The 23261-nt window shown below is 38.0% G+C and overlaps 1 protein-coding gene across 3 annotated transcripts; it reads right to left on the bottom strand.

Annotated features, from left to right (window-relative positions):
* Positions 1-1119: 1119 nt before the first annotated feature.
* sgk1.S (serum/glucocorticoid regulated kinase 1 S homeolog) lies at positions 1120-22747 on the bottom strand. Of its 3 annotated transcripts, XM_041564013.1 has the most exons (12): positions 22678-22747; positions 21954-22025; positions 8331-8409; positions 7018-7093; positions 6518-6706; positions 5619-5750; positions 5235-5347; positions 4873-4996; positions 4685-4780; positions 4107-4262; positions 3921-4010; positions 1120-3397 (listed from the first exon to the last, which is right to left on the bottom strand). In XM_041564013.1, the coding sequence occupies exons 3-12, from the start codon at positions 8402-8404 to the stop codon at positions 3230-3232; spliced, it is 1218 nt and encodes a 405-aa protein (XP_041419947.1). In that variant the 5' UTR covers positions 8405-8409; positions 21954-22025; positions 22678-22747; the 3' UTR covers positions 1120-3229.
* Between the last annotated feature and the right edge of the window lie 514 nt (positions 22748-23261).

Genomic DNA, 23261 nt, shown 5'->3' with positions numbered 1-23261 from the left:
ATTTAGTGGGCTGGTGGGAACTGTTTGGGCCTCTATGTGGGCTGATTTGGCCTCTGTGTACCTGAAATGCCAGGGCCTATTTTATTTCTCAGTCCGGACCTGCTAGCAACCATACATTGATTTGAACAAGAGACTGGAATATAAATAGGGGAGAGCCCAAATGAAAAGATAACTAATAAAAAGTAACAATAACAATACATTTGAAGCATTACAGAGCATTTGCTTTTTAGATAGGGTCAGTGACCCCCATTTGAAAGCTGGAAAGAGTCAGAAGAAGGCAAATAATTAAAAAATAAATAAGAAAATAAATAATGAAGATCAACTGAACATTTGCTTCGAATTAGCCATTCCATAACATACTAAAAGTTCATGTAAAGGTGAACCACCACTTTAAAAGAGAACTTCCCAAACTAAGCTGCCTGCACATTTCTAATGATATTTCTCTTTTAATTGGCAGGCTACCAACTACAAATTTTAACCCTCAAATTTGCCTCCTTTAAATCTCCACAAATGCATGGTGGTTTCATTGGTAGCACTGCTGCTTTCCTGAGTTTTAATCTGTCCAGTTCTCCGTGTGTGGGTTTGCTTTTGGTAAGGTTGCCACCTGGCCAGTAAAATTATGCTTCATGCCAAAGTTATTAATAGGGAAAAAAAGCTAAATTAATAGGTATTCCTATGAGGTTTTCTGTAACTGATAGACCTTGTGCAGAAGTCCATTATAGTTGAAAATGTTTTTATTGTTTTCCACATTAAACAAGAAGTAATTTCAACAAAAGATCAAAGCAGAACAATGAGGCACACCAGTACAACTTGTAGCAAAAATGCCTAATAGGAAAATGAAGAGTAAATATGATTGGTGAAGCCATCTAAAATCTAATCATATAACCAAGCAACCAAACCACCAAACAACGCTCAGCGAATGTTACTACATTTTAAAATTGTACCAGCATAAAGCAACGGCTGTAAACAAAGAAAATATATAAACATATCCATTGAACCAGCAAAGATTAGCTTATAAATGTAACAAACCCAATGTGCGTACTTTGAAACTAGAGTCAATTTGATCCCAGAATAATGACCAAGTTTCAGTAAATGACTGTTTGAGATGTGGTTCTGCTGATTTAATCCTTATTGCTTCTTGCCAGCAGAGTTGGTTTAGGAGAGACAGAATGTCTGCCAGTGAAGGAATGGACTCGGACAGCCAATTTAAAAACAGAAGTTTCTTAGTAGCAGAAGTCCATTAAAGTGGACCCGTCACCCAGACATAAAAATCTGTATAATAAAAGTCCTTTTTAAATTAAATATGTAATCCAATTTCTTTCTTTTTTTTAAACCATTCATCGCTGTTGTAAACGCTTTTAAAAATTTTAGCTGTCAATCAAATATTGCCTACCCCGCCTCTATGCCTAGGCATAGAGGCAGGGCAAGCAATTACTTTCACTTTACATTCAGCACTTCCTAGATGTCACTGCTCTCCCTACATTCGCCCAGCTCTCTTAACGATTTAATTGTGTAACCAGGGCATGGGGATGGACATTGAGTCCCTGTCCCCTGGTGCACAAACAAGATTCTGAGATGATACAAGGCTTGCCTTATTAACAGTGTCCACAAAATGCCTCCTTCCTGGTTGCTATAATTATGAGTTCCCAGACTGATGGAAACAATATTGAAATAATTTATACAGTGTAATTAAAGTTAATTTTGCTTGACTAACGTGATAAAATAGGATTTGGAATAATTTTGTTTGGGTGACAGGTCCACTTTAATTGTGTCTCCACCAAAACACTTGCTCATGTGGTCTTTTCAAAATCATTTTCTGCAAAATTTCCCATGTTGATTAATAAAACTCACCCAGCTATCCCTCAAAGCCTAGACTTGATTTTGAATGCCTTCGGCCAGATTGTACATCTGCTTAAAGTGGGGCTTTTTTGTCTGAACTGAAATATCTGCATGCAGACAGCCAAATACTGTATTTAGCATATGAGAGAGACCCACTTAATATGGTATAGCATGTGGAATTCTATCAGTTTCTCTCATTATTTGCTGCTAATCACTTCCCAATGATATTATTGGATGTAACTGCAGCAGTAATTTTTATCTCAGCCAGTGCTGTTCTGTCTTTGACTGGGAAGCCACACTTAATAGGTAAAAAGCATTTTTCATTGCTGCATAACCCTAAAATGTTGCTTTGCTTTTTATCCAGTTTTAAAACCAACATGTTGATCTGTCAATGGAAAATGTAGCCAAGCACAGGATAAACCTATTAATAAACAAAGAGAATGCTTTACCTATTTACGGAATGCTCTGCACTATCATATCAACCTACAAATCCACTTGTTTATAAACAAACAAATAAATGACAATGTATTTTTTTAAGTTTTAATGCAAACCCACAGGTTTGGTCACAAAAAAAATACATATCTTATTAATTACAGTACATTGACATATCTGTCAGTTTAAATATACAACTCTTCATTATATACAATATGCACAATAATGGTCTGGAATGTCAAAAACATAACATAAATAAAGTTTGTTAAACGAGGCATTGCAGACTTGAACAACTAAATGTGGGGCATTTTGGTCCAGAAATTTTTTTTTTCTTAAAATAGAAATCTCAATAGCAGCAATGCTTTTCTTAAAGCATTCTAACAAAGGTCATTGTAAGTGCATTACAATACATTTAGTTAGTACAATCTATAGGAAAAAAAAAATGTATCTACATTAAATTTAGCTTCCACATATGGAAGAAATATACAATGCCCCAAAGTTAGTGATCAATGCATGTCACATTAACGTGTGCAAAACCGCAGTTACTGTGATAAGCGTCACACTCATACCATTGTTCACTTGTAAAACCACTGTCAAAACCAAAGAGCCTCCAGGTCATATGGATGATTCTTAAGCTAGACAAGATCTCTCAAAAGAGAAAGGCACGTTGCAAAAGTCCCACACTCAACAAGCCCTCATGTATCTCTCTGTATGATAATATAAGGGTTGTATATTGCCATTTCTGCAGATATTTCTTATTTCTCCCAACAGAAGATGAAATCCAAAGTCACTTTCTATCCTTTTCTTAGCTCCACTGATTTGCTGCTTCCATCAATACCACGGATGTTGAAATTAAGGCTGTGATGCGGTCGGGTAGGATGTGCAAATTTCATCAAAAGGAAATATAAATTCAAGTGACTTGATTGTAAATAATTACAAGATGAGAAGGTAGGATCACTCAAAGGTATGAGTCCATAGGTGGAGCATAAGAAAAGCCCATGAATGCTTCTGCAGCTTCTTTAATGCTGGCAGTTATAAGGATGCTGTCCGGAGACTGGCCAATAGAATTGGGGACAGGCTCATCTGTAAATTCAGGATCAAAGTGTTGCAGGTCACTTGGGCCACTCTGAAACAGAACATGGATCAGTTAGAACACGGTTTTTGCAACATTTTTACCCTTTAACACTTGAGACTGTTTTATGGGGGGGTATGAAATGCTAGTATTTTTTATCTATTCAACATCTACAATTCCATGCTTTAATCTAAATTATAGGGATTAGATTTCATTACTGTTTACTCTTTATGCTATAAATCAAGGTAATGTATGACTGTTTTCCATTTTTCACAGAAGATACCGAGAGTTACTAATGTGCAATAGCTGGGCCGCAAATTTTAAATATGGAAGCTGCTATTTTTCTTATTTATCTATAACATTTTGTTTTAGCCATTATGTAAACTACAATACTGCTTGCTCTACAAAGGTAAAATCTGGTGGTAACATCAATTGAATCCAATCCAATGACCTTAATGGACAAATTCACAAGAAAAACATTCAAAGATAGCATCTATGAAGCCTATCAAAATGGTTTATTGTATTTTCTTGTAAGATTTTCTAGATTTGTTACTTGATGAAGATGGTGACAACGTACCACATTTGGGTTGAAGGGAGGTGTAATCTTCTTATTAATCAGATCATCCCAGTCAATTGGAGAGAAAAATATGTGGTTCTTAATCTCCATCTGCCAGAGAAGGAGAAATAGGATTAGACCAATCAGAAGTAATTAGACACATGCCTGGTGGAACATCGCATGGTTATATTTAGAAACTTTACTTACAAAGTCGGTCTTTGCACCAGTCCTTTTTGTCCGGTCCTTCTGCAGAAGACCCTCCAGGAGGTTCCTGGCTGAGTTGGTTATGTTTGGTTTTAGCTGCAGTGGCTTGTTCAAGATATTGTCATACATTTCAGCAGTGTTTCTACTGTAGAAAGGAGGCTGTGGAAAGAGAAGACAAATACAAATTAGCATATCATTAAAAAAATGAATTGGCTCATCAAACTTTAACAAGCCTGGCACATTAAGGGATAGTAGCATAATCAAAATATGAAAATCCAGCCAGGGCCATTTGAATACAATTGTAAACTTTTGAAAGTTCATTGATTTTATAGGACCTTCTGACCCCATGTCAGATATTTTTAACAAAATAGGGTTCAGTTTAACATATTCAGAAGGGTGTGGTTATTAAATTGTGTCTTAGAGATACATTTTTAGATCTCACAGAGACAAACAATTGTACTGTGCACTGGACTAAAATGGTGTTATGATACCTGGATTAGGACAGGGAATCTGAATTGACAGACAGGGCACTGTTAAATTAATTGAATACCATACTGTACAGAAGGACTTTTCTTACTTACCAGGCCATACAACATCTCGTACAACACTGCTCCCAGACACCACCAGTCAACTGTCCTGTCATAAGGCTGTTTGTGCAGAACTTCTGGTGCAAGATACTGTGTAAAAGAACAGCAATTAGCTCCACCACAGTCACAAATAAACACAAAAGAGGCCTTTACTAAGTCTTATATAGGCTTCAGTAACGTACCTCAGGAGTACCACAGAAGGTAGATGTAATACCATTTGGCTCTATGTTCTCCTTACAAAGGCCAAAATCAGTCAGAACAATGTGGCCCTGGGAATCCAACAAAATGTTTTCTGGCTTCAAGTCACTACAAAAAAAAGGAAAAAAAAGAGTGGTTAGAAACAGTTTAAATATTGACTGCTGCAAGAGTTTCTAGGGCATAATTAACTATAAGCTGAATTTGTGTACTCTTTAGGTGACATTAAGATACATCAGTACATTTACAAATGCATCATGTTGTTGGTAGTGCCAGCTAAGTTTCCGACTAATGTTTAACCACATGAAAAATACACAGTACTGGCTAAACAAAAAAAAAAAATACTTACCGATAAACAATGTTGAGAGAGTGCAAGTATCCTAGTGCACTGGCTATTTCAGCAGCATAAAAACGAGCTCTGGGTTCCAAGAAACATCGTTCTCTCTGGAGGTGGTAGAACAACTATTGGAGAAAAAATATAAATAGCACTTTAAAAAAAATTACAGGAATCATCTGCACCACAATTAATTAGTACACATGTATACTGCTGAGAAAACAATGGCTGGAAATCATTGGCTAGTAGACTGAAGCTTGGCAACCCATAGGGAAATACTAAATCAAGAAACTTTCCAAAGCTCAGTCTGTACTTTCCCATAATACAAGGATGCTACAACACAATTGGCAGTCACTGCATGAAAAAGCTCCCCCCACCACCCATTTAACTTATGCTTACCTCTCCACCATTGATGTAGTCCAGAATAAAATACAGTCTGCTAGTTGTTTGGATAGAGAAGTGGAGCCCAACCAAGAAAGGGTGTTTCACATTTTTTAACAGTACATTGCGCTCTGACATTATGTGTTTCTCCTACAATTGATAGAAAAAAAAGTAACAAAAGCATAGATTAAGCAAAAACGAATATATATATATATATATATATATATATATATACAGTATACACACAAAAGCTATGAATATCTTGTAAATTATATCCTTATAAATGGTGAGTTATGATGTCATCAGTTATAAACGGTGGGTTCTGATGTCATTTCTGTCACGACTCAATAAAATTTGTGTATTATAATAAAGTACTCCCAGTTGCAAAATATTAGGATATTAGAAGTTACCTCAGAGTTCCATGACCTGTATAAAAACACGATGCCTTCGGCCTCATGTTTGTATATGGTCATGAAACTCCTCTGTAACTTATAATATCCTTATAATTTACAAGAGGGGGTACTTTATTCACTATATATATATATATATATATATATATATATATATATATATTTATTAGGGAAATAACGACACTCAGGATTTGTGCAGTCCACACAGGACTCATCAGGAGAAGTTTTCAAAACTTTTTTGACAATTTTTTCCTGACAAATAGTCCTGTGCAGACTTGAAATGTTGAGCTTAATAAAGCACAAATCATGCAAGTGCCATTATTTCCCTACTATTCATAACTTACCTAACTGGCACCCGGGTTTCAACAAAGTTAACGGAGTGCACCATTGTGCTATATATATATTTTGACAGCGCTATATAAATAGATGATGATATATATTCAAATGTGTTCAGTGACAGTTGTGCACACAGGTGAGGCAAAAAAATGGAAGAACAGAACTATTTACCTCTTTCTTTTTAAGAATTGCTTTTTTCTGAAGCACCTTCACTGCATAGAATTTCTCATCTGCTTTGTGTCTTGCCAGAAGAACCTTTCCAAAACTACCCTTGCCAATGATTTTCAGAAACTGGAAGTCAGATGGTTTTGCATGAGGGTTGGATGAAGGACCAAGGTTGATCTGTTGAGAATGGCTAGGCTGTATGAGAAAAGAATATACATGTCATATACATGACTGAAATAACAGATCTGAACATTGGTTACTGCTAATGAGTCAGCATGGGAAAAATAAAACAAGATAATAAAGGTCCTGGGATTTTCCAGGCCGTAATCTCATAGTAACACACAGAGTACATGTATGTTGTTACAGAAACACCATATTTATTAAATATACTCCTTCCTTCAAATAATTCCCAGATAGCATCCATTTCATCCAAATGAAGGCAACAAATACATCTTATTTGCCGTTCTGTGGCAGCACATAAATAATGTTCTTTGTGTAGTACTTACAGGAGGTGAGGAATTTTCATTCAGTAATTCTGATTCTTGGGGGGGTGAGATATTCAGGATTGACTGCACTTCAGAGCTGCAAGAGTAAAAAGCCAAAACTACATACAAGGCACTGCACCATTGTGACCATCAGAGGGCAGAGACATGTCATTCCACAAGTTACTGGAACCAGTTATTAAAGGTTTACTGTCATGGGAATAAAAATTTTTTTCAAAATGAATCAGTTAATAGTGCTGCTCCAGCAGAATTCTGCACTGAAATCCATTTCTCAAAAGAGCAAAGAGATTTTTTTATATTCAATTTTGAAATCTAACATGGGGCTAGACATATTGTCAATTTCCCAGCTGCTCCAAGTCATGTGACTTGTGCTCTGATAAACTTCAATCACTCTTTACTGCTGTACTGCAAGTTGGAGTGATATCACCCCCCTTCCTTTTCCCCCCAGCAGCCAAACAAAAGAACAATGAGAAGGTAACCAGATAACAGCTCCCTAACACAAGATAACAGCTGCCTGGTAGATCTAAGAACAACACTCAATGGTAAAAACCTATGTCCCACTGAGACACATTCAGTTACATTGAGAAGGAAAAACAGCAGCCTGCCAAAAAGCATTTCTCTCCTAAAGTGACCAGGGGCAGCTGGGAAATTGACAAAATGTCCAGCCCCATGGCAGATTTCAAAATTGAATATAAAAAAATCTGTTTGCTCTTTTGAGAAATGGATTTCAGTGCAGAATTCTGCTGGAGCAGCACTATTAACTGATTCATTTTGAAAACATTTTTTTTTTCCCATGACAGTATCCCTTTAAAGATGCAGTGAACTGCTTGGCTGAAAGCTTACAAAACGCTTCATCATCTTAGGCTGACTAAAACTATAACAGTCTATAAAATATGAATCAGAGACCTGTGGAACCTCCAACTATTGTAGCAATGCAATGCAACAGCTGCAGGTAAGAAAAACATGATCTATGGATCCTACAGACAAACTACTGATAAATCAAATCATACTATTTGTGTAAATAGGAACTGAATATATAAAGACTGCATAGTAGCAGAATGACTCTTATAGTATCCTAATCTTAAAACAATGTAGCCCGAAATAAATGACAGCAATGTCAGCAGCTTGGCAACTGTAAGATAAGCAGTATTTATCATGCAAGCAGTATCTATGTCGCATCAGAATCCTGCATTAGAACACTAGAAAGGGAAAATTCGTGTATTGCATACTAGATGCTGCAGGACAGTAACTCAGATCATCACAACAAAAGGCTGACCATGCTTGAGCCCACACTTGAAATAATAAATGAAACTTACGGTTTGCATGAATATGAAGAGTTGGTTGCAATTTTCTGGATAAATTCATTCAGCCCCATTCTTCGTTGTTTCATAAAAGCTGCAAATATAAAAGAGAAGGGGGGTCTCAGAATGCATCCCAAATTAATGATCCCCGAGTACAAAGTGTAGATTGATTTGCGATCCAGGGTTAATAAATCCTATGCAGAGAGAAGATTCGATCCTCCGGACTCACCAATAAGCAAAGCCACCATTCCCCTCATCTTAGAGTAAGTTAGTGTGCTGGCACCCGCAGCCGTCTCTGTCTTTACAGTCATGGTTTAGTGTGTGAGAAAAGCTGATGTCGTGAATAATCCAAAAGCAAAAACACTTTGAAGCGCACCACTCTATCTGAAACACTGGCGGCTGCGGAGGGTTTTTATATCTGAGAGAGCTAGGGCGTGGCTATGTTCGACAACAAGGAAGAACAGCTCTAGATAGGACCAGTCAGCTGGCGCCTTAACACAAGCTCCGCCTTTAAATGTTCTTTAGACGTCAGTAGGGCAGAGGGGGAGTGTTCCTCGCTATGTTCTATGGTGGGGACAGGAACTCATTGTACAGTACGGCCTGTGCCAAGAGAGGAGAGGCGAGGCCTGGGCGCCATAAGGGCACTAGTAACTATTGAAGGTGTTACCTTCTCCACTGGGGAAAAGAACTTCAGGTACGGATTCGGAAAATAAATAAGGCAATTGCTACTATTGTCTTAAAAACGAATGTCAAGATACCTTTGCCATAGTGTCCTGAACACCGGAGCAGTGTGAAAATTGTCAGCAGACAAATTAGTTTGCAGTGCCTTTCATATGCACAGGGAGCCAGGCAATTAGCTGCCATATCAAAGGGCATGAGACAAAGGCAGTGTTTCTAGGTGCAAATGGCCTGTGTTTGAAAGGTGACACGTGCAAAAGCATTCATGAAACTCATTGGCCCGATGAACACACAGCCATAATAAACAAGGCCAATGCGCATTGACAAAGTAGCCATGCTATTGCTGAACAAGCCATGCGATTGTGTAAGGTGCAGTTCAGCACAGTGGGAGTGCCTGGCAGCAGATCACTGTCACTATAACAAATAACCCTAAGTGCAAATATCACACCTGCTGATTCGTCCATACCCGTTATTGCAAAACACAGCGCATTTCTGACCGTGCTAAAGGTCTGTGTTGCTGACCGAAAGGTAACTTTAAATGCTTGTTCCATTCTTTACTACAGACCCGTGCTTATACATAAAATAAGCGGCGCCAGATGATCCAAAATAGTACTGAGCATGAAGTGGTACGCGTGTGTAACACAACCTGATGAGTTCCTGAGTGCAACTGCCTGCATGCCTACACACATTCTGCCCGAGTACCCACACTAAATCTAGCCCCCGACAACAGCTGACTAACGTATGCTTTCCAGTGACCTATTTACTGAGCACGTGTGCAGCAACAACGCATGAGTACTAGGAGGCAAAGGTGCCCAATGTATCACCCCTAACAAAAAACACGAATAGCGCCGCCGCTTCCCACTCATTCTAACCAGTTCCTAACACCAAGTATCTCTGTAAAGTGTTGCACCCAGACAAGTGAGGGTGTTCTGCGAGACTGAACCAATAAGCACAGCGAGGGGGGTGCTGCCATGGCTAAAACAATATGCTGAGAACAGGAAATAGCCGGGCGGCTGGCCCAGCCATGGTTTAGTTTTACTGGTTGTAATGAAGGTTGTTTGAATGGGAACACTGCACCCACGTCACCCACGTGACGTCACGAAGTAAAGAGCCATATAATGTATCTATAGGCAGTAGGCACTAATCTAATAATATAAAACAGTTCACAGTTTGCCATATATAAGAAAATATCAAATGACATATTTGTCAAGAGTATTTCTGTCTCATCCGAAATCCTCGATCAGCCTCAAACTTTTATGATATGAAGTCCACCCATTTGCCAATTACTTCTTAGTGCGTTTTTTCGCATTGGCCACAAACATCTCGAGTAGGTAGGGGCGCTGAGGAGTTAATTTAACTACTGGGTCATAACTTCACGGCAAATTTTCTGAAATCATTAGGATTTGTTCATTTGTCTTTGCACGAAAGGCGTGTTCAAGTGTAGGATAGCCATTGTACGTTTAGTAAATACAATCTAGCACGAACATGCAGCATGTCAGACCATATGAACACTGTGAAGGGTTAACATGCCTACGTGCCGACCCTTGTAGGCCTCTGTACTTGTTTTTCTGTACGACTCTGTACTGTCTCTTCTTAGACAACCTTGCATAAGTATCATCATGTACTATAAACAATATTATCAGCTTGCCTCAGACAAAATATCTTAGCTAACGCACATGCACATATTTGTCTCTTTTCTATCTTGTCCATCCTGAAGGATATACCTATTACAGACATATACTATGCTAATAACTATGCTGATACGTCACTATATTGGGACGTCTTTACTTATAACCTATATAAGCCTATGTTTGACCTTCAATAAACGGAACTTGTTATTCTGATCTACTCGTTGGTGTTTCTTTGTGCAAGTTCCCCGGATCCGGAATACTAGGCATTGTTGGTCAGACGAAATCCAAAGGTTCCAGTAGCAGTCGGTTCGTTGTCCCCTTCAGTCTGGTGTCAGAAGTGGGAAATAGCAAGCGGCACGGACAGGTAAGAAAGCATCTGTCTTATAGACGATATTTTTCTTACCATCCGTATATGCTTAATGCTGTATTCTTAAGCTTAAAGGGGAGACAAAAGAAATCCCTGACGAGGGATTCAAGTTAGATAAAGGAAATCCCTGACGGGGGATTCCAAAGGAGTTTTAGGTAAACTCCCGGTTTCTGGAGTTTTAGGTAAACTCCCGGTTTCACAAGTTTTAGGATCCCGGTTCATATATTATTACTCCTGGAACGGATTTCTGCTGTAACGTCACTGCCTTGTATTCAACTGCATGTTGTTTGTGTCTGTGTTTTACTGTTTGTATGTTATGACAATGTTTAAAGGTTAAGGCATATTTTTTGTTGTGTATAATTACATGTAAAACGATCGCTTTATTAAGGAATACCTCTGTGAGTTGACAAGGTTTTGTTGGGTCCCTCGATCCCAAGACAGCCCGTAAATTGTTTTGATTTATTGCGATCGCTTTACTCTATTTCTTTTTGACGTCTTGCTTGTGCTCAGTAGTAGTATTTGAGTTTAGAAACCACACGTTCCCTATAAATCACTATTAGTGCACATGAGCTCTGCCATTCAGAGACAGGCTGTATTTTTTTATTATTTCTGAAATCTAGGATATAAGTTGTAATAACCACTTATATAGTATTTTTTCAAATAAGTAGTCTTCCTTAGGAACTCTGCGAGTTGCATGTAACACTACATACATTTAATTTTAGTATTTCTATCCGCCCTCTCTTCTTTTCTCACTAAGAAACTCACTACTTATTTGGTGCAAGCAAACAGCGTGTTTTATTTCAATATGGGTGTGAAAGATTCAAAGAAATTGCCACCACCCATTAATGGTGAAACTTGTAAAGAATATGTGTATAGATGCAGTCCCACAGTAGGGTTTTATGTTGATCCCTGGGTTGATAAAATAGCAGGATGGGGAGAAGCTTTTTCTATACTGAACATCTTGTGTCAGTATGGTTCTTCTGGTTTACACCCATAATCTAATTAGGACGGGAATAGATATCCTCAGGACTGTTTGTGTCCTTATCAATTTTTATGCCCATAGTGAGGCTGCAGGTTCTGACTGCTCATCAGCCGATACAAAGGACACAGGTTGACCAATGGAGGACGGGACGGAGACTGATCACCTCCGGGACACGGGAAGACCTATTTTTATAGTTTCTTACTCGTGTCAAACCTGCTATTATTGTTCATACCTGTTGTCTAAATCGACTCCTGGCAGCCAGCAAAAACAGGTATTTTCTTGCCTGCAGCTTTTTATTGAACCTGTATAGAGCTATCTATTACCCGGTTTGTGTTTTATGTTTTGTGATATTCTCTTTCTGAGAGAGTAGAATTAGATGATTAATGCATGTGGTATCCAGACGTCAATAGGACGCTGATACAACTCTGTCTCTGTACATCATAATGATAAGGGTCTTGTAGAGACCGCTGAAGCGTGGTTCAAAGTTGCTAAATGCTTACACAAAGAATTTTGGTCCGAACAAAGAATAATCGAATCAAATGGGAATGTTAAAGTGATGTATTAGAAGCTCTAGCCCCACAAGAGTTGAGTGGTTGTAACTCATATGGCATACATAGAGCCATCAACTCCCTATGCTAGGAATGTTTCCCGTAATTAGAGCAGGGGAGAGCAAGAATCAGAAAGTGCAGTAGAAGAAGGTAAAGTAAGTGACATAGAAGAAGGTCAGGAAAGTGCCGTAGAATCAGAGGAAGCTATAAAGCAAAGAGAAAAACTACTAGTAGAAGGGTTAAGTTAGAAAATAGAGAATAGTGAGAAGAGACAATTTTATCTTTCAGTGCTGAAAACAGCAGCGCTGATACAGGCAGTTCTCAGCCCCGCAGCCAAGCTCTACCCTGCCCGTAGAGAAAAAGGGGGGTAGCGGGCGTCCCTGCAGCACGTCTCATTAACACAGACAGAAAGCTCATTCCATGGACAGCACCAAATCTTAGAAGGATTTTTCAAGACGTTCCACAGCCTCGTACTAATCCACACAAATTTGAACAGGAACTCTTGTTTATCCATAGTGCCCATAACCCTAATTGGAATGATATGTTAGTTGTAATCATACATGTGTGTGGTCCATTGGATTACCAACATCTGATAGCTAAAATGAATTGGGACACTAACCCTGCTAACCCAGCCCAAGTAGGGGTCCCGTATCTACACAAGCTGCCTTTCTTATCAGTGCCCCCATCCCTGACAGTTTCATAGGTAGGGACATCCTTTGTAAACTAGGGTGCACCATATACTGCATTCCGGATTGAGTGTGTGTGTTTCGGTCCCACCTCAGTAAATGTCTGAGATAACTAATGCCCCAGATACAGCAAATCTTCTGTCACTCAAAGAAATGTCTAAGGAGTAACCTTCCGTACCTCCCGAATTACAATGTGCCCTAGGTGATGTATGGGCTTTATCACCGACGGATATCTAGTTGTTGTCATCCATCCCACCTTTGTCCAAACAAGTAGACCAACGGCCCCCCCTGCCCAAAATCCCATAGCACCCACTGTCCAGGGCGCAAGGAGAGGGGATTCGCCCAGTCATTCAAGGGTTTCTTGACAGGGGAGTGTTAATTTCACAAGATCAGCCCTCATTCTTGCCATTTTTATAAAAGCCGTCAGCATTTTGTATTTTTTTTTATTCATTTGATTCTCTATTCTATGTCTATTTTAATTCTAAGTTGTTATTGCATTTCCTCCTGGTTATGTGCTATTATTTCTTTACTTTATCTCTATATTGTCTCATTGTTTTTGTCTATTAATATTTTTCATGTATTATTTGTTGTATTATTGTTCTTTTTGTCGTTCTTATAGTCTTAATTGTCTTTTTTTCGCTCTCTTTTTGTCTTCGTTTTTTTATATTTTTTTTTTGGTTGCTTTGGTCTTTTTTCTTTCATTTGTTTCTTTCACATTTAATAATCAGGGTGATGTGTTTGTATTGTCTATTGTTATTATTTCAATGTATGTTTGTTTGTCCTTTCTCTTTGTGGTTCTTATCTTAATTTCTACATTGCTCTAATTAATGTTATTATTATTTCTCATTAGTAATCCTTTTCTTATTTTTCAGACTATTATTTGTTTATGATATTATTTCTATATTTTTTCTTAAGTACTTTTAGATTGACTTTTTTTGGTGGATTATTTTTTATTTTTCTCTATTTTAATTATGTCTTTTCTAATTTTTATTCTACTTCTTTATTATATATGTTGTAGTGTTATCATTGGTGTTTTTTGATTTAATTTGTAATTAATTTTTATGTTATTTGTTTTATACTCTTTTTTGTTGTTAATATTTTCTTTTTATTGTTTACTTTTGTTTTTTGTATTAGTTTTTTTTCTTGTCTTATTTTCTTATTTGGTTATTCTGTAGTGTATTTGCTTAAATTATCTATTATTTCTGTTGTTATATCTTTTTGTTTTTGATTTTTATGTTTCTATGTGTTCATGATATTTTTTTCTCATCATATTCTCTATTTTCTTCTTTCTATTGATTATCTTATTCTATTATTTTTATGCACTCAATTTTGCATTGCATATTCTAGCAGATAGGTCAAAAGGGCAAACAATCTTTTCTGATACAGGTCTGTTATTGGTATTTGTCTTGACTATCTTCTGATTTGAAGGGCCAGAAATGTTATGACATCATCAGGTAATCCAAATAAGAATACAAATACAAATTTAGTAAAACAGCTATTGTTAGCATTACAGCTTCCAACTGAGGTAGCCATTTCTTAAACTACAAGCGCACACAAAGCTTCAAACTCCAGAAGCTACAAGGAAATGCAAAAGCTGACGAGAGAGCCAAGTCAGCTGCACTCTTGCCTATAATGACAGTAATTTGCATCCAGAAAAGACCACAAAGGGCCGTTGCACCATGGATATCCTGGCTACAATACAGGACTAGGTCTTCTTCTTTGATTTATGTTGATTATAATTATATTATAGTGTGTTGTAGCTCTTTTATTCCTCTTAATGGTATTGTTTATTTATTTGTATTTATGTTTGTATTAATAATTGTTTGTTTATTTTTATATTTCTTGTTTTTTTATTTTCTTATTATATTATATTTTTTTTGTTATTTTTGTTTATTTTATGTGTCTTATTATTTCTCTCTTCTTATATTCTTCATTGGGATCTTGCGCATTCTATTTATATGTAGCAATGGTCTGTCTTTCATGTTATAGATAAGTGAATATGTCACCTGTGGTTTTTTGTCCCTTATGAATTTTGTTCATATTAATTATGTTATTTTTTTTGTGTTTATCCTTTGTTTGTTCTTCATTTAATTTCTCTGTGTTCAGTTATTAGTCATTATTATCTCCGAGATCAATTTTTTGGTCACTTTGCTTAAATCAGTAATTTATCCTTCTTTCCGATTTATCTTAATATGATCAACTATCCAACTGTCTAAAGTAGGTCCATATTGGAAGTAAGGTTAATGCTCAGGATGGCCTGAGGCATTGGCCAAGTTGCTAAGGGCTACCAACAAAAGGCAACTGCTAAGAAACTTTAAATTGAGGTAATGTGGTAGTATTCATTACCAACCTACATTGAAAGTAACAGGGGCCGTACACATTTACAGGTCAGATAATGTTAATAAAAATAACCCTGCAGAGTTTTGGGAGGTTGAAAGCCTAAATGGTGTTATATAGAATAAAATTAATAGATTCTGAAAGAAACATCAAATCTTGGGTTGAACTTCCTTCCATTGCTTTGTTTTCAATATGCACCAATCCAAAGGCCTTACAAACTGTCACCCTATGACATTCTGTCTGGGTCAGCCCTAAGAATGGGATTGTATATGTAGCTGTTGTACAGAAATGTCTAAATGAAATACACAAATATGTTTTTGATTCTATTCCAGATCCAAATGTCAATACTGGTTCACACTATCTTAAACCGGGTGACTGGGTAGTGATTAAAAAGCATATGAGGAACAGGTTGGACCCAAGGTTTGAAGGTCCTTTCTAAGTGCAATCAGTAATACCTACTTCAGTAAAATTACATAACAAAGATATATAGATACATGTTTCAAATTGTAGTAGAGCAAGTGTACCTGACAAGCATGTATTTGTATTTTAAGTACTACTGATTTTTGGTTTCGTTCATATGTCCTTTAGCAAAAGTAATTTTTATGAACAATCAAATCATTACATAACTTTACAAAAAAAAAGAATAACTAAGGAAGCAAATAGAACTAATTGTTGGGTGTTTGGCATTAGGCCAACTGATTCAATGGGACTACCCATGGTAGTTTTCCCAATTTCTGCTCATAAACTAGTTTAACAATAACAATTATTATTTATATACTTGGGAAATAGCACTATTAAAGCATTAAACATGTTTAAATGACACATGGAAAATAATGATTGGTCTAAGTGTGTTTTTACAGGCAACCAAGGATGAAGCTAATGAATTTAGCATCAAGCAGAAGATGGTATTTATAAAACAACTGTTAATTTGACAGATACTAACTTTAAGAAAAGTATAGAGTGTTGGAACCTATTCTATTAAAAAATAAAATTAGCTATTTATGGATTAATAACATAGAAATCTACCTACTACTTTATATGTGGTACATGGGCTTATGTTTATTTACCAGAGAATAGATATGGTACCTGTATTATTGCTACTTCAGCTCCTGCCATAGCAATTGTAGATTGGGATAATGTAACAGCAAATTTTTTAATATCACGCCACAATCTTTTTAAGAGAATTGTTTACCATAGTAAAGTTTAATATTTTTTGGAGAATTGTAAATAAGATTAAAGAGTTACAATATGAAGCAAGGGCAATTAAGCATAAGGGGTGGAACCCTTTTAAAGGTTTCAAATTTAGTAATATATTTCGTTTTACTTAAGCAGGATAGTGTTTTCTTGTTCATGGTTTTCATTATATTGCTATAATTTTATGCCCTTTATAAACTTACAGTGTTTATAATTTCTCAAAGTACAAAACCTAATGCTAAACAAATCTACCGTATCAGGATTCAAGATCCTGACTCTGAAATTCTTTATAAAAGTAGTTTCTAACATTATAATTTGTTTACTTCTATAGAACAACTGAGCATGTGGAAGATTTTGGCAATCGTTTTTCTTGCTACATGTTTATGATGATGATGATTTCAAATGAACACTCTTTATTGATAATTCAAAATCGGTGATAGATGGGAACCATTCTTATTTCACAGTTCCCTTTAATTACGGACATCTTTTCCATGTCTCTTTCCAAAGCACTATATAGAAAAAGTTTGATGACACCTGTCTCTACAAGAACACGACTATATCATGGAGATGCAAGTATACTAAGTTCATCACTTCTAAGAACTATACTTGGGACAATATCTTTGCAGATGCCTTTATTCAAACCATCTTTTCTAAACGGCACTGGAACATGGATAAAGAGACTTATGTTTACTAAACGCAATATTTCGAAATACATGGCATGGAATCTTTTGGGTGTTGGTTGAATTATATATGTACTACTTCATGATAATTCTTTTTAAATGAAGAAGTTTGTATAGTTAGGCAAATAACAAGATTGAGATGGATTAGGAATTCTCCAGCATGTAGTTGTGTTAATTCTGCTGGTCAAGAACGAGTTCTTGGTTTTGAAGACAGGCCTAGCCCCTCTTCAGAGCATAGGAGTCTCAATACGGTTATTTGCATTTAGGTGAGTTTATAGTTTAGGTTAATTTTACCTATTGCCAATGATCAACTCCCTGTTTCTCTGTTTCATTCACTTATTCATCATCATACTAACACTGTTGCTGCATATCACAAACACACTGATAAATTCTATGATACTGTTGTTAAAACTGTTGCTACCAAACACAGATTAATTTCTTTAGGTTCTCAGTTACAAGATGATTTACAACACCATTGGTATGATGTGTTTACTGGTTGGTCACCTACTGGTTCTGCTATCGTGCATTCTATTATTTACCCCCTTGTTATTGTTACAGTCATTCTTGTTCTTCTTGTTATTTTAAATTTATATCTTTCCTGCTTTTTTAGGAAGCGTATCCGCTCTATGATACGTACTTCTGAAAATTCTCAGTTGAAGAAAATACATTCTCATATGTCTTTTTCACATTAGATGATCATGTTATGATCAAAGAGGGGGTTGAAGGGTTAACATGCCTACGTGCAGACCCTTGTAGGCCTCTGTACTTGTTTTTCTGTACGACTCTGTACTGTCTCTTCTTAGACAACCTTGCATAAGTATCATCATGTACTATAAACAATATTATCAGCTTGCCTCAGACAAAATATCTTAGCTAACGCGCATGCACATATTTGTCTCTTTTCTATCTTGTCCATCCTGAAGGATATACCTATTACAGACATATACTATGATAATAACTATGCTGATACGTCACTATATTGGGACGTCTTTACTTATAACCTATATAAGCCTATGTTTGACCTTCAATAAACGGAACTTGTTATTCTGATCCACTCGTTGGTGTTTCTTTGTGCAAGTTCCCCGGATCCGGAATACTAGGCATTGTTGGTCAGACGAAATCCAAAGGTTCCAGTAGCAGTCGGTTCGTTGTCCCCTTCACACTGGAAAATAGCTATCCATAATGTGTATTCTTATGAAAGAAACGGAACAGCCATTGGAGTGCAGCTTCCCATTCATTGGCGTGCAGAGCTGATCCGCACAACTAAAGTCAAGTTTCGATAAATGTAAATAAACACCACCGCTTACTGGCCCTGGGGCATATTGATTCAAAGGTTCTTCATCCAACTTCTCCACCCCCATTAAAACTTTAGCCGAGACAAATAAACACATGAAACAGTGCAGGAATGTGGGGGATCAGTCCCGGGTAACTGATCAGTGGTCTGTACATAGACAATATGGCACTTTCCCTTGTTTACTGTCCAGCGGACAGAACAATGCGATCCCTGGGGCAACAATATATTTAAATCTCCTCTGCCGCTTCCTAAATAATTAATCTCCGTACTTTTCAGCATGTCATCACACTTGGTACAGTCGGTGCCAACAATCAAGGCCCCTGCTAATAAACACAAAGCTGCCTACGGGCATTATCTGATTCCAGCGCTAACAGCCGTGTGCATTATTACAGGGCCATCCAAAAATTCCAACTTACCTTTCAGAGGAGATTTTTTGTTTTTAGTTCTCATCCTGATGTTGCAGCTATTGACTGGCCAGTAATGTTATCCACAAGGTGCCAGTCAGTCCTCCCCCTCCCCCCAACAAAGGGCTGAATGTGATCCTCTCTGTGGGGAAAAGGAGCTTGTGTGGAGCTGCAAGCTAGCTTATTAACCCACAGCAGCACTGATTAGCATAGAGCAGATAAGTCAACAGTTAAAGATTGGCTGTGTAGCTCTGCCCACTGCTGCATCACAGTTCAAATGACAGCAATTATGAGATGCCAAAGTCATGCAAGTTCAGATGCAAGTGCACAGACTAAAGCGGATTCCCTGGCTGCTGAGTTCTTGGGATGGGGGCGTTTTCCTTGTTAACACAGGAAAAAGCGAACTGAAGGACTCCGTGCTCAACCGGAAAAGTAAGCATTGAGGGGGGCTTTTGTCTGCCAGGCTTTTATTTGTTCAGGAGACAGATGTGCTGCTGTGGCGCCTGCCCGAGACATTCACAGTGACTTGTGTCATCAGTTTCAGAGTCAAGTTGTTGAGACTGGTTTTCCCTCTCAGCCGGATACCCAATGGGTGGGGCAGGCACCCCCTGTTCAACAGTCGCTACCACTCTGCCACCTACTAAGCATTTCTTAACAGGAAGAATGCAATTTTTTTCGAGTCATTTTTCTTCCTGTCAGTGAAATATCATTCTCTAACTAACTAGTACAGTGACAGTAAAGGCAAATATTTTTATGAAAATCTCCATATTTAGGGATATTTTGCAGCAAACTATACCGCTACATACAGGAATGAGCTATTATAAAATGTTAGTATAAAACAAAAACGGTGGTACTGTGTTAGCCAGTAGCAAAAATAACAAATAAAATATCAAACAAATTATTGTAGTTAATTGATATCTATATTGGCTAACAATAAAAATACATTGCAAGCTTTCGAAGCACCAAGGCCCCTTCGCCAGGCAAAAAACAAATGAAAGCTAGAAAGGCACAGCATAAATACTATTAAATAATTGAAAGGTATTCATGGGCAATAAATTAGGAAGTTACAGATAGATAGAGATCAAATGTAGAGATAATACAATGAATTAGGGTGGGTTGTAAATAGTCCAGGAGTCTGGATTCAGTCAGGTCACATAGGCCATGTCTTAATGTGTTAAAGGGCAACTAAAGTCTAAAATAGAATAATGTTAGAAATGCTGTATTATGTATACTAAATATAAACATGAACTTACTGCACCAGCAGCCTAATAAGACAAATGATTTATGCTTTCAAAGTTGGCGCAGGGGGCTGTCATCTTGTAACTTTGTTAGACATTTCTGCAATATCAAGACTCGCACATGCTCAGTGTGGTCTGGGCTTCAGTTGGGAGGTTAAGCTTAGGGATCGTCATAAATTATCAAAACAGCACAAGTCAAATAATATCTGCCATAGAAGCCAATACAGCAAGACTGATTAATAATCATAATATAGAGACTGCACTGCGTCTCTGGATACAAATCTCTACAGGAAATCCAACAATGCTGCTCGAGTTCTGGCAAGTAAGGTGGGGGGGGCTCCCCCTGCCATTTGAAAGTATGATCGTTTACCTGCACAGCAGTTGGGGACCATCTGACAATTCCTATCAACAGCAGTAAAAGAAGGGGGAATTGCACTGCATACAGTCAGGTTTATGATAAAAACTGTAGACATCTTTTAATTAAAGTATATTGGAGATAGATTTCTTTTTCATTAAAGAAAGTAAAAATGGGATTTTATATTTTTGCCTTTACATGCCCTTTAAATAACTCCATGCATTTGAATTCTCCTAAATCTTCCTTTCCAGTTCAGTTTTAAAGTTCTCTTTTAGAATTAAGACCTGCATGTCCTGTAGACTGATTTTGACTGCAGAAGTGTTGCCCCACTGGTTTATCACATGATTTGGTGTTGATTTTATGTCTGTGATGGTTCATCCTGGTGCGCAGGTTTTGTCCTGTTTCAGCAATGTATATGCCTACTGTGGTATACATGCCAATGTATATGCCTACTGTGGTATACATGATTACATGTAGTAGGTGCTCTACAGGAGGCATATACATTGGTGAAACAGCTTGCAATGTATTTTTATTGTAAGCCAATATACAGGCCCGGATTTGTGGCGAGGCCACATAGGCCCGGGCCTAGGGCGGCACATTTTTGGGGGCGGCATGCCGCCCAGCCGCTCTGTGGGGAGCCTGTCCTCTTTTGCGCCAGCGTGTGGTAGTGCGGGTGGGCGCTAGGACCGTGCGGAGCGCACGGCCTAGGGGCGCCCGCCCAGCGAATCCGGCGTTGCCAATGATAGGTATCACTTCTACAATACTTTTTGTATTTGTTGAAATTGTTATACAGCATCGCTATTTTACAGTATACTACATCGTTATTTTAAGGACGTTTTTGAAACTACAACTAAACTCAAACTCTAAAACCCCTACTGTCATTGAATTTATTAAAATTTCTGATATTAAAAAGAATAAATGAGGGGGGTGTGGCTTAGCCTGTGAACCGGATGGCAGCATAAGAGAGGAGCTCCGCAAGCGTCTCACGAAAACCCACCTAAATCTCAGCTTTAAACATGGGGAAAACGAGCAAAAGCAAGACGGATCGTGAGAAATATACATCCGACAAACAAACGCCTGCTGGCAAAGAAATTGCTCCGATTTTCAAGCATCAGAAGCGTAACCGCATGTCATCTAAAATGGCGCTGGCTGCGGAAGATACTGCAGATCAGAGCGACTATCAGGCCCAGGATTCCTCCGATGCGGATAGCGACGGAGAGGGAGGTCTCGATATTCAGACTTACCTGAAAGCTTTGCCGACGAAAGAGGATATCAAACTCTTACTCCGTGAAACAGTGGACGACCTCAGAGCGGAGCTGAAAGAAATCAAGACTGATTTAAACAAGATGGCGGATCGCACTGACGCAGTTGAAAAGAAGCAGGGTAAGCTGCTGCATAACCAAAAAACTTTGACACAAATCATACAAAAACAGAAGTGGCAGATTGAGGAGGCGAATAGACACATAGACGATATTGAAAATAGAAGTAGGAGAAATAATATACGAGTCAGGGGGGTGCCAGAAACTGTGAGCAGAGAAGACATACACTCGGCCCTCTTACAGATCTTTAATGGCGTTCTGGACAGGGACTTGCAAACCGCTATCAAAATTGATAGGGAACACAGAGTGCTAAAGCCCAGAAATGCACCTGTAGATGCCCCGAGAGACATTTTGTGTTGCATACACGACTTTTGTCTTAAGGAGGAAATCCTCTCAAAAGCGAGAAGCGCAACGAAAATTACCTATGAAGGGCAGACCATCCTTTTATTTCAGGACTTGTCTAGGTACACCCTGACCAACAGAAGACACCTGAAACCCCTGACGGACCTACTTAAAGCTAAAAACATTCAATATCGTTGGGGATTCCCCTTCTGCCTAATTGTGATGCTGAATGGTACACAAATAGTCCTCCGTTCGCCTAAGGATACAAAGGCAGGCCACAAGCTACAACTGGGGGAAGTTCCTCTACCTGGATGGATGGAAGAAGATGAGGAGGTCCTTCCCGTTGAGATGGACTCGGATGCTGACTGGAGAGAAGTGCCAGCTCCAAAACGTACTCCGAGAACACCTAGACATAAATTGATGAAAGATTATAATATGACCCCTAAAAGACTTAAGGACTGATGCTTCATACATAGACCACAAGTGGATACTTTCCCACCTCTCTGGACGTTCTCTCATGTTCACCACTTATGGTCCTGGACGGTTCTCATCTGAAACACAAATTCTCACCTTTTTTTTCAGCAGCAACCATGTTTTTTCCTTTTTTTTGTCTCCTAATCTCTCCCTTACAGGTGACGTTGGCGTTTGACATCTGTTTTGTTTGATTAGGTGAGACTGCTACGATTGTGGAGCTGGAAGAATTTGGAAGGAGGCTAGCAGGTTTTCCTTCACCCCCCCAGTACTTCTACCTGCCACTTTATCTTCCTTGGTGAGGTCTCTCTGTGTTTTCTTATACCTCACTGAGTGACGTGGCTTTACGTACTAAGTTGGTTATTTGACTTTGACAAATGTTGTTTTGCATATGTCTAGTTATGCTTTTATCTGTTTGCT

This window comes from Xenopus laevis, chromosome 5S (assembly GCF_017654675.1).
Source record: "Xenopus laevis strain J_2021 chromosome 5S, Xenopus_laevis_v10.1, whole genome shotgun sequence".
NCBI classification, from domain to species: domain Eukaryota; kingdom Metazoa; phylum Chordata; class Amphibia; order Anura; family Pipidae; genus Xenopus; species Xenopus laevis.
Note: the sequence above shows the minus strand (reverse complement) of the source record. Positions and strands in the feature narration are given on the sequence as shown.

What these genes read in the sequence shown, in the direction of transcription:
- sgk1.S (XM_018264431.2), bottom strand. Translation starts at nt 19,162, where the DNA reads ATGAGAACTAAAAACAAAAAATCTCCTCTGAAAG. An exon ending in ACGAGATGTTGTATGGCCTG is followed by an intron (nt 4,263 to 4,684) that starts GTAAGTAAGAAA and finishes CTCTTTCCACAG; the next exon opens with CCTCCTTTCTACAGTAGAAA. An exon ending in CTCCCTTCAACCCAAATGTG is followed by an intron (nt 3,398 to 3,920) that starts GTACGTTGTCAC and finishes GTTCTGTTTCAG; the next exon opens with AGTGGCCCAAGTGACCTGCA.